The 14,110-nt window shown below is 37.0% G+C and overlaps 1 protein-coding gene across 1 annotated transcript in view; it reads right to left on the reverse strand.

Annotated features, from left to right (window-relative positions):
• The window catches only part of LOC108519001 (copine-8-like), a 262,053-nt gene that overhangs the window by 180,013 nt on the left and 67,930 nt on the right, over positions 1-14,110 (reverse strand). The window contains 2 exon segments of the mRNA XM_017857756.1: positions 417-493; positions 11,982-12,021. Of these exon segments, the coding sequence (XP_017713245.1) occupies positions 417-493; positions 11,982-12,021 (117 nt within the window).

Consider the following 14,110-nt stretch of genomic DNA (forward strand, 5'->3'; position numbering starts at 1 on the left):
CAAGCCACTTCCATAGTAAACATTATTATTAAAATTTCAGTAACCAAAAGTGCATTTATGAAATACATGGTATTAACAGCAGTTTATTACATGTAGTTACTAACCCAAAAGAGTAAAATCTCTTTTTCAAGAAGTACTAAATCTAACAATTAATAGTAAAACCAAAAGAAAAAATAACACACTTCCTTATTTAAATTTGCTCATTTCATCTTGTGAAAATTTTTTAGCATAGCATATGACAGGTGACATAGAAATTATTCTTTAAAAATATGTCAAAATTATTTGTTAAAAGAAAAAACTCAAACAAGATTTTAAACCCACTTTTGCTCCACAACTATGCATTCACCAATTCCAAACTGACAAAATAGAAACTGTTAAGAGTTGGCATTTCATTGTCTGAATTTAAAAATACTTACACTATTGGTTTTTCCAGGCGACTTCCCTGTGACCCAACGATCTCTCCCAGTGTACAAAACACTTGTCCCAGAAAGTCCTGAAATAGATAAAAAGATTAAAACTCATAAGTTTCCAAACTATCTTTACAGTGTATGTTTTGTACATCACACATCTGCATTGTTTTCATTGCTGAAATATTGACATTTCTAACTTCCAATAACAGCTAAAATAAGCTCAATATGCATTAATTTTACCATGTGACTTTCACATGTTTGCACAGCATTTTGTGCTTTTAATCACAGAGCAGTTATTCTGAGTTCACAGGCATTGCGTTTGTTTTCTTTTTATGTTTTAAACTAACATAAAAAATAGACAAAAGTTGGAGGTTTTGAATGCACAATTGGCTTAACTTCGGATGCCTCTGAAATTGCTGGAATTGTTGGCTGAGGAGACAAAATGAGAAAGCACACAGCAGAGGGGGCTAATCCCAGTAACACTTAGAGAAAGGTCTTGTGATGCAGTAGCCTCAACTAGGGTCCACAGCCAACCTGCCAGGTGTCTATTCTAGTACTATCGCTTACTAGCTGTGATTGCAGGCAATTAATTAAGCTCTGCAGTTTGCTCTTCTCTATAATGTATTAGTACCTCCTCACAAAATCGTTTTGATGGTTCAATTAGTTGTTGCATGAGTCAATACTAGCATATTGTAAGTGCCTAAAAATGGGTTAAGTAAAATACACTATAAAGTTCACTGACATACAACTGTATGATTCTTATTTTCAAGACTCAGAATAACCCTGAAAATGAGAGGTCTGATACTAACATTGCATTTCACATATAAAGAAACTAAGTGCTTATTTCACATTGCATGCCCATATCAAAACATCTTGTGTACCTCATAAATATATATACCTACTAGGTACTCACAACAATTTTTAAATTAATTTAATTTAATTTTTAAAAAAGAAACTAAAAATCTGGAAGGTTGATTTTCTATAAATGGCAGAGCCAGGACCCACTCTGATGTTCTGATTCCAGATTGATATGCTACATAAGAATTTAAATACCATAAGTACAATGCAAACTCATATATCTATAAAATAAGGGCACCAACACCATCTGGATATGTAGGTCAAGAAAATGTGAAGTTGTTCCATGGAAAGACACATGCCTTCTAGTTTAGCCTGTATATGATTCAAAGAATTGCCCTGTTCTAAAACAAGGTGGGAGATCTCTCTAAATTGTTTGTGTAGTGAACAGGACCAAGAAAATCCCTAAGAAGGATGGACAGAGAGAGGATTAATGGCAAACAAAATGTGTTCAGTATACTAAATAAACAAATCTATTTAGTTTAGTAGTTTTACAGAGAAATGACTGTTCTCAGATGAAAGAAAAAAAGCCAATTCATGGTGAGGAACTAGTATTGGCCCCATTTCTCAGATAAGGGAACTGAGGCACAGAGAAAGTAAATTGCTCAGAGCTACAATTTGGACCCAAGTCTAAACCCAAGGTTTACTACTCACCTAATCACTATGCCAAGCCATGCTGCCTCTCTGCCTCTAGTCTTATGAAAGGAATGAGACCCAGTCCCAAAAAAGCTTACCAAGCCACAAAAGTAAAAACTATGTTCTTCAGTGTTAGGGGTGGGGAAAGTGGGAGTGAGAAGTGCTCTAATTAAAAAGAGGAGGAAAAGACCTCTGTAGACTAGGATAGTCAAGGGAACATTTTTCCAAAGGAATTCCTTTCTTGAGAGCCAGTAAGGAATCAGATCAGATCTTGCTTAGAAAGAAGATAACTGGACATTCTAGATTTAGTGAACAGATCAGAGTTACAGGCTAGAGAACAATGAGAAAAGAGAAGGACTCAAGTAAACGGCAGAAATGGAGATGAAGAGCCAAGCCCAGAGAGGGCCCTCATGACCAGACACAAAAGTTGTCTTAGGGTCATCAGAAGCAACCAGAAGCCTTTCACCAATTCAGGGACACCATTAGAGCAGTGCATTCAGAAGATTACTCAAGTGCCTATTTACAGAGTGATTTCGGGAATGAGGAAAAAAACTAGAAGCCAGATCAAGTAGAAGGCTATGGTAGTTAATAAGAAGCAAAGTGTTAAGGCCCCGAACAGTACTGCACAGAAAAATGACAAGATTTGGTGAAAACCATATTTGCACATGAGACAAAAAATAACCGCACATCTGATACTTGGATACTGCCAGCATGGCTATACCTTCATTAAACTGCAAACCACTTTAAACTTGCTTTCAAATACATAAAGAGACCTTAAGATAAAGCTTTCCCATATTTAAATTAAATACCTTTCATAATGGCACTTATTTATCAATGTCAAAACAGATTTTACAAATGTTTATGGAATTTTAATAAACCTAAATTTCTTTAAGTCTCATGACAGCTGAACTGAAAACTGAAGATCTGAAATGTATCATTGCTCTTCTGAATCAGCAGCAAAAAAACACACAAGGGGAATTCCAGAATTCTTTTCTAAGGATAGTTATGCTAATGGGCACCTGCAAATACTACATATTAAATGGACTTTGCCAATGAAGTAGCAAGTCCCAGTAAAAGCCATCTGTGCTGAAATTACTCAAGAGAATAAAACATAAATATTGAGCAGGATCATATTAACATGGAGACATACTAACAAATACAAGAGAACACATGAACATCATCTTGACTGAACAAAGTCAACAAAATGTGCACCAAAAAGCTATGACGTGAATCTGTGTATTTCTGTGTCAAAGGTCACAAACACACTGGTGTCAACCAGCTCTGGCCAGTCCTAGTTGATTGGCCAGAACTACACTAGACTGGTTTGATAAACCCCTGAATTAAAAACACCTGAGTGTTAGGTAATGAGGACGATTTCATACCTACAAGAAGTATAGGAAAGTGTATGTGGCTTGACATACACTATGACATACACCACCGAACTCTACAGAAAAAAACCCAAGGAGAAAACTAAGTCAGAAGTCCTTTCCTTTTCCAGCTCCACCGGCGCAGGGGAATGCAATCACCCAATTAGCTAAACTGGGACTGCTGAAGAATCAATACAGGCCCATAATGGCGGACGTGAAAAGCACAGGCATCAGTCGAGAAGGAAAACAGTACTGTGGCGGTAAGCTGGACATACAGCCATACAGTATTGCCTTTCCCAGGCCTTTCTCTTAAAGGTGAAGCTGGGAAGTGTAAGGCTATAGATGACCTCGGCCTGTTGCTCTTCCAAATTCAGGTTAAGTGTAATGTACATATGACTTGAATGGAGGCCTCTACAGGTACTGTACATTTTGCCCCCACATATTTATGGCACTCTCAGCTAATTTTTCTATTTTTAGTAGAGACAGGGTTTCACCATGTTGGCCAGGATGGTCTCGAACTCCTGAGCTCAGGTGATCCACCTGCCTCAGCCTCCCAAAGAGCTGCAATTACAGGCATGAGCCACTGCACCAGGGCTTGATTCAATATTTTAGTAGAAATAATTTCTCACATTTTAATATTATAAAAAAAAAGCATTTGTCTTTTTAATGGATAGATCCATCTACAAACCAAAATACTAAATCCAACCTCCAAGAGATAATACAAAGTTCTAAACTTAAATTACAAATACAATTTCTAAAATTATACCCTATCCCTGAATTTATTCATTTCTTTTCCCCCCAGCACAACTGTTGATTTTTAAGATATTTTTGGCTACGCCAGGAGCAGTGACTCACGCCTGTAATCACAGCACTTTGGGAGGCCGAGGCAAGCAGATCACTTGAGGTCAGAGGATCAAGACCAGTCGGGCCAACACGGTGAAACCCCGTCTCTACTAAAAATACAAAAATTAGCTGGGTGTGGTGGTGTGTGCCTGTAGTCCCAACTACTTGGGAGGCTAAGGCAGGAGAATCGCTTGATCCCGGAGGTAGAGGTAACAGTGAGCCGAGATCCTGCCATTGTACTCTCCAGCCTGGGCAACTGAGCAAGACCTTATCTCCAAAAAAATAAAAAAGAAAAAAGATATCTTTGGCTTTCTTAACAGTCCAGATGAAGGCAGTTAAATAAGACACTAAAAGAAAATTAAGTTTTCAACAAGTAGATGACCAGTGACTGAAATTAACCTTTTTTTCTTTTTTTTGAGACGGAGTCTTGCTCTGTTGCCCAGGCTGGAGTGCAGTGGTGCGATCTCGGCTCACTGCAAGCTCCACCTCCCGGGTTCATGCCATTCTCCTGCTTCAGCCTCCCGAGTAGCTGGGACTACAGGCACCCGCCACCATGCCCAGCTAATTTTTTTGTATTTTTAGTAGAGACGGGGTTTCACCATGTTAGCGAAGATGGTCTCCATCTCCTGACCTCGTGATCTGCCCGCCTCAGCCTCCCAAAGTGCTGGGATTACAGGTGTGAGCCACAGTGCCCAGCCCCCAATTTTTAAATTTATCCACACATTGGCTGGCCACAGTGGCTCATGCCTATAATCCCAGCACTTTGGGGGACAGAGGCCAGCAGATCACTTGAGGTCAGGAGTTCAAGACCAGACTGGGCAACTTGGTGAAACCCATCTGTACTAAAAATACAAAAATTTTTAGCATGGTGGTGCGGGCAAGTGGTCCCAGCTACTTGGTAGGCTGAGGCAGGAGAATAATTTGAACCTGGGGGGTGGAGGTTGCAGTGAGCCAAGATTGGGTCACTGCACTCCATCCTGGGTGACAGAGTAAGACCTTGTCTCAAAAAGAAAAAAAAAAAGAAAAAAAAAAATCCACATACATATTCAATAATTGCAAACATATACAACATACAGCTTTCCAAAATAAAGCTATGCTATAGGAAAATAACGTTCTATCATAGTTTTTAAATATTTATATTCACAAATATAACAAATCTATGGAAAATATTTATATTGTTACAGCACATCACTTTTGATAGAACACTAGTTCATCAATAATGAAGTTCAAAATGTAATACATTAACAGAAAATAAGTAAATATTCTCACTGCTAGTAAACATGGTGAGACAGGTGCTATGCCAAATAACTAGAAAACTTACTAAATATTATGATTAAATATCTGAAATATAGCAGTATCGAATAATATTAAATATGACATTACACTATGACAAAGTATCATTATTAAATACTAAACTGAGTAAGGGCGAGTTTTATGTGTAAACAATCCCACCTAATATAACTTAATGAGTGATGAAGTTACTATACTCAAACCCATCTCAGGCATTATCCCTATCTCTGTCTGTCCCATCTAATACAACTTAATGAGTGCTGAAGTTACTATACTCAAACCCATCTCAGGCATTATCCCTATCTCTGTCTGAAAGTCTAGGGCAGATTCCGTAAGACCCTACTGAAAATGCAAATGGGAAAAACAGTCATGTACAGCAACAGTTATAAACACTTTAGCTTGCATATATGTATAAGTCTACTTCTCATCATCTAATGAGAACTAGAAAGAAGGCTACAGGAAAAAAGAAAGTTTTTATTGAAAAAGTGTCAAAGAATACCATGAACAGCTCTTTTACACAGGGCAGTCAGGTAAGGCCTCGCAGTTATCTATTCAAGTCGATACCTGAATAATGTAAGGGAGGGAACCATGTGAGTATCCGGGGCAGAAGCATTACAGATAGGAGAAAAAGCAAGAACAAGTCCCTGAGACAAGTACTTGGGTGCTCGAGGAAAAGCAAGAGAGACAGCAGGTTACAGCAGGGTGAGCAATGATGAGAATGGCAGGAGAGGAGGTAACCAGGGTCTACATCAAGGACTGATTTCTATCCTAAGTGTGGATGAAAGCCATCGGAGGGTTTAAACTGGAAAGTGACATGTCCTAGCTGGCTTTTAAAATGATCATTCTACCTACTCTTCTTCCCTCAAGATTCTATCCTATTCTCTTCTCCATTTGCATTTTCTTAGATAACTCTGAGTTTCAACTTGATTGGCTGAGGGTTACTAAATCTGTATCTTAGTCTTCAAACACTGCCTAATCAATATCTCCATTTGGATGCTTACTGGGGGTCTCAAATTTAACATGAACTTGGCTTACCATGGGTCTCTCAATCCTCACCCCTCTTCCTCAATCTCCTTCTCCCCAGTGTACCTCATTATATAAACAACATCACTATTTACCCAATTGTTCTCATCAAGAACTTAGTAGCCACTTTAACTTCTCTTATTTTTACACTGGACATCAAATTCATCATCAGTCATACTACCAATATATATTCCAAATCTGACCATGTCTTACCACTTCAATGGTTTTTAACCACCAAAGGTTGCTCACCCAGTCAAATTACAACAGCCTTATAACTGACCTCCTTAATTCCAGTCTTGCTTCCCCAACCCCATTCTCCACTTCAGCTGTCACAGTCACCATTTAAATGCATAAATCAGATCACACCATCCTCCAGTGACATCCATCCAAAAAAAGAAAAATCCAAACTCTTTTTTTAACTGTGGCCTACAAATCTCTCCGTTATCTGATTCCTATGTATCTTTCCAAACTATTTCAGTCCACTCCCCTCATCACTCATAATATTTTACATATGGTAGCCATCTTTCTGTCACACCATTCCAAACTCTTTTTTTCTTTTTTTTAGATGGAGTCTCACTCTGTCACCAGGCTGGAGTGCAGTGGCATGATCTCGGCTCACTGTAATCTCCACCTCCCTGGTACATCCCTGGTTCAAGTGATTCTCCTGCCTCAGCCTCCTGAGTAGCTGGGATTACAGGCACGTGCCACCATACCCAGCTAATTTTTGTATTTTTAGTAGAGATGGAGTTTCTCCATGTTGGCCAGGATGGTCTCGATCTCCTGACCTTGTGATCCGCCCACCTCGGCCTCCCAAAGTGCTGGGATTATAGGCATGAGCCACCACACCTGGCCCCAAACTCTTTCTTGACTCAAGGCCACTGTACTGTTCTTCCTTTTGCCTGGGATGCTGTTCTCCTAGATTTTCAATCATTCCCTCCTTCTCCTCAGTAAATATACACCCAACGTGATCAATGGCATAGAATCATGCTGGTTGGTTTAGGGAAACCTCAGCTTCTAACTACTGGTGCTTCCCCAGTCACTCTCTCCCAGTATCAATATCTTATTAGTTTAAGTACTGTAAAGAAAGTAAAGTATCTTAATCATTTATTGCATTCATGTTCATTGAGTAAATCTGCTCGCTTCACCTCTTCAATTCCAAAATGTAAGCTACTTTAGGACAGAGGCCTTGTTTGTTTTATTCATTGCTATATTCCCCATCATGACAAGTGCCTGTCCTATATTTATTGCCTGTCTGCCTACATGAATATATATGAATACTTCAGAATTCAGTTCATCTATATATAGGTTAAATTAGCTTTATACTCTAATCAAAGAATCTTGCCCCACTTAAAAATCTGTTTCTATGAGAAAATCCATTTCATAGTCCAAACAGCATTCAAATAAAATTTTTAAAGTTGATCTGTATGTGAAAGTTTATATTTATAATATTTAGAAAGTGTGTTAAAAAATATACATCTTCACTGAAGGCTAGTGTCTAGTGGCCAAAATAATCCAGTGAGCCATGAATACATCCGAAACAAAAATTTTAGTGGTGCCTTCTGCAACCAACCAAGTGGATAAATGTATTTTGGATTGCCTTGTGGGTTATAGTATACAGAGTACAGTTTCTATGTAATCTGGTCCAACATGCAATCCAGAATCCTATACACACCAATTATGGGCCTGTCATTAATCCTTTCATTAATGATTTGGCTCATGCAGTTTAATTAAGCAAATGAAAGTATGCAATGTAGTTCTGCTAATGGTATTAAGATTAGTAGGTTCACTAGCACCTTAGAGAACAAACTCGGAATTCAAAATGCCATGTTTTGTTCACAGGGCCTAACATTATAGGGAAAAATATCTTAGTAAAGCTATTTCCTCAGAGAATCATAAACAGAATAAATCTTCTAAAGAAAGATGTCCCTAGATTGCATAAGTCTTTGCCTGGTGCACAATGATTTTCACTAAAACACGTTTCCATCACAAATAGAATGAATTAAAGTAATTATGATCCTTTATGTCTTACATCATATTTACTTGCAATGTTAGAAATCTAAGGTGTAGCTCTATATTCTATCTCCATTTTCCCTAACAGGATCAAAAAATAGGAATTTGACCCAAGAGTCTTAAGTACCGAACACCAAATAAAGTCATCCTGAAAGAAAAGTCTTTCAAAATTATCAGAAATGAGAATGAAAAAAATTATTATTACTAATTCAAGTGGTCTCTCTTGCTACAAAATCCCTTTTGTAAAAAAATAAATAAGTGCCTTTATGCCACATGCAATCTGGGCACTTAGCAGTCTTCCCTAAAAGGTTCCAGTTTATATTTATTTCACTGTGCAAAATTGGCAGGTAGACAACAACAGTCTTAACGAATCATATCCTCAGGGAATAAACCTATCTTGTTCACCGATTCTGTCTGATCTTCAAAAATCCTCATGAATTCCTTTTGGGTTGAAAGAGTTATACCCTTTACCTAAAATCGTACTTGTATGCTTTCAATTAAGGAACGGCTTTTGCTGTTAATTTCTAACAGAAATTCTAGATAGTCATCTCTAATAGTTCTTATAACATTCCAAAACACATTTTCTTCTCTTTCGACATGCTTCACCCACTTATAAGCTCAGGCACTTATTAACTAATCCATATAGTCGACTAAATATATTTTTAAAATATAACACAGATACAAATATAAAGGATAGCTTAAAATGTGAAATAATATAAACCATGGGACCTACAGGAGACAATGCAATACCTCCGTGGAAAAGTAATGAGAATCTGAACTAAGGCAATAACAGCAAGAAGGGAAAGAAGAAGACAGAAAGAGAAGCATTTTTTTGTTAGAAGGAACAGGACTTGGTGACTCAGTAAATGTCAAATGTGAGACAGAAAGTGGTTAACCCTACATCCAAGTTTTCTAACTGAATAAACTGTGTTGATGAATTATTCTCAAGATAAATCACAGAAGCAGAAGCACATGATCTGGAAGGAAAAAATCATAAATTTTAGATCTACTTGAGTTTTAGGCTTCTGTGAAGTATGTACTAGGAAATACTTAACAAGCTATTGAAGCTTACATTTGCTAAGGTATCCAGAGGGATAAACACTTGAGGGTCATCAGGTATGGTAGGGACACAGCTGAGCTCTCCCCAAAAGAGTTTATACAGTGAGATGAGATAAAAATTGAAAATAAAGCTATGAGAAAAAATAATATTAAGGGATAAGAGGAGGAAATAAAGCTTAAAGTGACAGATAATGGGTAAACAGGGAGACTGGAGAAGCAGCAAGGGAGTTTCTGTGGAAGTTAGAAACGAATGTTTCAAGAATGGAGTAGTCAATTCTGTTTGGAAAAGAGAGAGAGATTAAGAGGTAACGAGTGAAGAGAAGATACTCAATCTTGATCTAACCTATGTCGGGGTAGTTTAAGCAGAAGTGAAAACCTGATGAGGAGATAGTAAAAGAGGGATCATGAAGGTAAAGCAGTGTAAAGATAAAATTTCTTACGATGAGAAGATACAATTTTCTTATGAAAATAAAAGTATTCCTACAAAAGAGAAAGATTTGAAATGAAATATACATTTATGGTTTCTAGGAGGAATATCTCTTATATAATAAAATTTAGTCACTAGTGACTATTAAAGGGAAAAGAATTACCATGTTTGAGGTACCTTCCTATCCCATACACTTCTCTCTGCCCTGTACTCAAGGCAACTACACTAATAGGAAACACATGTTCCCAACTTCACTCAAAATATCCAACCCAGTGGAAATGTCCTTACCTGCCAGTTACTATGCCCTTTAAAGAGTAGTTTGAACTAAGAAACACAGAAACTATATTCAGGGAGAGTGGTACTTGGAAGTCTATGTCCAGTTAGAAGTAGTGAGGTCATTTCCCTAAAAAGAGAAACCTGGTCTTCAGAGAGAAGCAGAAGCTCAGAGAAAAGACATGGTAAAAAGAATATGTGGCCTGAGAGAGAGAAAGGGAAATGGAGAGGATAGATATCTCACTCACAACTCACCACCCTGTTTCCAATGCCAGCTTCCATAAAATCAAGTTACACTTCACATTTATGACATGCTCATAATCCCTTTAATCAACCACCTATGAGTGAGAAGTGAATACACTTCTTTCCTTATAACTCAACAACTATAAAATGCAGTTTCTTTTCTGATTCTTTTTAGGACATTTGGAAAACTTCCAATATAGTTATGGAAATAAATTGTAAATGTCTAGTCACAATGCTATAAACCTTAATCATGAGCAGGAAGGTGGCATGGCAACCACAACGAACTTTACTTATGGAGAGCAATAAGCTTGTTGCAGCATTTTTTTTTCAGCCTGTAAAGAGGTAAATCACTTAGACAGACTGTTCCTGAATACTTCTTCACATGATTCTGCTGTATGCTTCATAACACAAATCTCATACCTCCTTCAGTGAAGGGGGCAGTAGTAAATGTGATTTTTACCACCATACATATCCAGGTTCCCAGAGTTTCCAAATCTGTTTCCTAGCTTGTAATCCCCCTTTCTGTCTCATCTCTTTTCTGAATCATTGCACTCCCCTTCTCCAAACTTCATGGGAAATCGCATGTCTATCTATTTTAGTTTGACAGCCTACAACAGTGGAAAAGTTAAAAAAATCTTACCCTCCTACATTTCTGGGCACTGTTAGTCCAGCCAGCCTCCTAACCCTGACACAGCTGCTAATTCTACATCTGTGTACCCAGATTTCACCTGGCACCTCAGTTATCCCCTTTCAGAATGCTGTTTTCACCCTCATTCAGCCCTTCCTACTGGGGGTGGCCTAATTCCAACTTCACAGGTCAATAAACAAGTTGATGGATTAGCACAGTATTTTGCTGGAGTATCTCACTCTCATTCCTCCCTTCCCATCTGCACCTCTTTTTCTGTCTAGCTCTGATGCCCAACTACTCCTGGACCTGGAAACCTCCCCAGGTAACAATTGTTGCCTAGCAACTAGAGCTCTTGATAAAAGAGGAATAGATCGAAGGAGGGACCCCAAAAAGAAAACAAAACTGTAAGTGGCTTGAGGACAGAGATTATGTCTATCTTGCCCATATTATGCCCTCTGAAACTAGTACCGTGCCTGGCATATACAGGTATTCAGGAAATATTGGTAAATAAACTACAAAAAAAAAAAAAAAACAAAACAAAACAGAGTAACAAACCACTCTACCTACACTCAACTACTTCCCATTCTCTCAGAAGTTAAACCTTCCAAAAAGACACAGGCTCATTATTTCATCTTGCTTAACTTGATCCAACTTCAAACATCACTGGGAACTGCAATCATCATTTATTTAAAAAATTAAAATTAAAATTAAAAGAAGATTAGTCCATTTTACTTGCTAAAGGTCACTTTTTTAAATTAGCTCCTCCAAAATGTTTTTCTGGGGTTCTTTTAAAATGTTACTTATTTTCTATGACGATCATGTTACATGAATAACTTAATAGCTGTATAACTTTAATAAGTCAGCATAAGTACTAATCATTATATTATAATGTTATAAAACATAAAATATGAACTTACATGTTTGGATAAGTTGGGGCTCTTTGAATCAACATCATACCTAAAAAATTGAAATACAAAACTCAAGTTATTTCCACAAAATACAGCTAGGAAAAAAAAAAACAGTATTTTCCAGAACACATAAAAAATATTAAAATGAAATCCAAAATAATACCAATAGAAAGAAAACTTAGCCAATTTTAAAGTTTCACACAATCTGTGGCTTACATGCCAACGGTAGAATTCACGATCCTTGGGTTCTTTCATTTCTAAACACCTAACAAGTCTTAATATTTTCTCAATAATCAATTCTGCTTTTTGATAAGTTTAAACTTTCTCTTTTCTGCACTTATGTTTAAAATTTCTCTTTTCTGTGCGTCAGTAGTAGCCTAGTACTTTTCAACTTACTTCAAAATTCCTTAAAAACTGAAAAGCCCTCTTCTCTAGACATCATTTTAAAGGGCAACATGAGGGATCCTTGCGGTGATAGAAGTGTTCTGTATGTTGCCAGGATAAATGTCAATATCCTATTTGTGATATTGCAAGATGTTGCTACTGGGAGAACCTAGGTAAAGGATACACAGGTCTCTCTGTATAATTTCTGTATTATTTTTTACAACGTCATGTGAATGAATCTGTGTTTATCTCAAAATATTTTTAAAAATCAAATTACTTATTTAACAAACAGATCCTGGTAACAGGCTGTCCTTAGCACACATTTTAATTTTTACTTACTATCTTAAATGCTATTGTTAAATTGGCTGGAGTAATGAGACATTATTTTTCCCTAATCACAGAACTTAAAGAAAACATACATTTTATGGAAACAGAAACATATTTAAATAAGACTACCATGTGTTCTAGTTTTGACCAGTTGGTACCAGAAATTAGTCAGTTCTTGAAGAGATTCGGCAATAAGATCATTCATTATCACTTTATCCCCTGGCATTAAAGAGTTTGTGGAAGTAGAGAGGACACTGATAGTCAAAATACCTTCAATTTGCCAAATTCTTGTATAGAAAATATTTGTACTGACTACAGTCCTTCTCCCAAATCATATTCATTTCAAATTCCTTGTGAATAGCTTCCTACCAAAATTAACTGCCTTTTAAAGGTTAATTAAACTCTCCTCTCTCACATAACAAGAATGTTTTCACAAATAAAGAAAGCATCTCAATCAATAAATGTTCACTGAGTATATGGATGCTAGGCAGAGGGTCCATTCACTGCCTAGCAAAGAATGTTCACCATAAACTAGCTTTAGAATTGCAATGGTTCTAGGTAATAATTATCCAAGGATACTAAGGCTTCGAGGTGAAAGGACAAGGTCTCTTCTAATGGACAGATCAGGCAAACAATACCTAAACAATCAGCTCATTACTCCAAGTGATGGGATGTGAGAGATAACACACAGAGCCACTCAATAGAGATGGAATGTCTTGTCTCACCTTCTCTTTTAAAAAATATTCTGAATCTCATCAACAGATAACTGGTATTAAAAAGGGGAAGGAGATTATTATAGAATACAGGAGACAAAGGAGAAAAATACATTGTGTGACTCTTGTTTGGAGCCGCACTTAAACAAACTAATTGTAAGACATTTTTAAGACAATCAGAGAAATTTCCAAATGGCCTGAATGTTAGCTGCCATTAAGTACTTATTTGGGGTAAGGTGGTCTTCTAAAAACAAGTAAACAAAGAGGAGGGTCATAAATAAGCACCCTTATGTGTGAGGGCTTTATTTTGAAGTATTGAAAGGTGAAATGATTTGCTTTAAAGTGATTCAGAAGTAAGTATATAATAAATAACCTGGAGGAAGTAAATGAACCAAGACTGGCAATATATACATGCCACTTTTGAATATGCTTGAAAATGTCCATGATAAAAGTTAAAATATTTAGAGCTTTCTCTGTGTTTATCCAAGTAGTCTCTCCTCCAGAAGTCCTGTGACTTCTGGAGGAGAGACTACTTTCCATAGGGAGAAGCAGAAAGATGAAGGATTAAATGCAGAGAATATGACTTCTTGTTATTATTTTTTAAATAAGGAGGAAGTTAATTCCCTCTCTCTTCCAACAGCACACACTCATTATGACCTGTTTACCTACATAAATGAATTTATTTTCATAATTTTATAATTAAACTTTACAACA

This window comes from Rhinopithecus bieti, unplaced genomic scaffold, assembly GCF_001698545.2.
Source record: "Rhinopithecus bieti isolate Rb0 unplaced genomic scaffold, ASM169854v2 scaffold_2721, whole genome shotgun sequence".
NCBI lineage: Eukaryota > Metazoa > Chordata > Mammalia > Primates > Cercopithecidae > Rhinopithecus > Rhinopithecus bieti.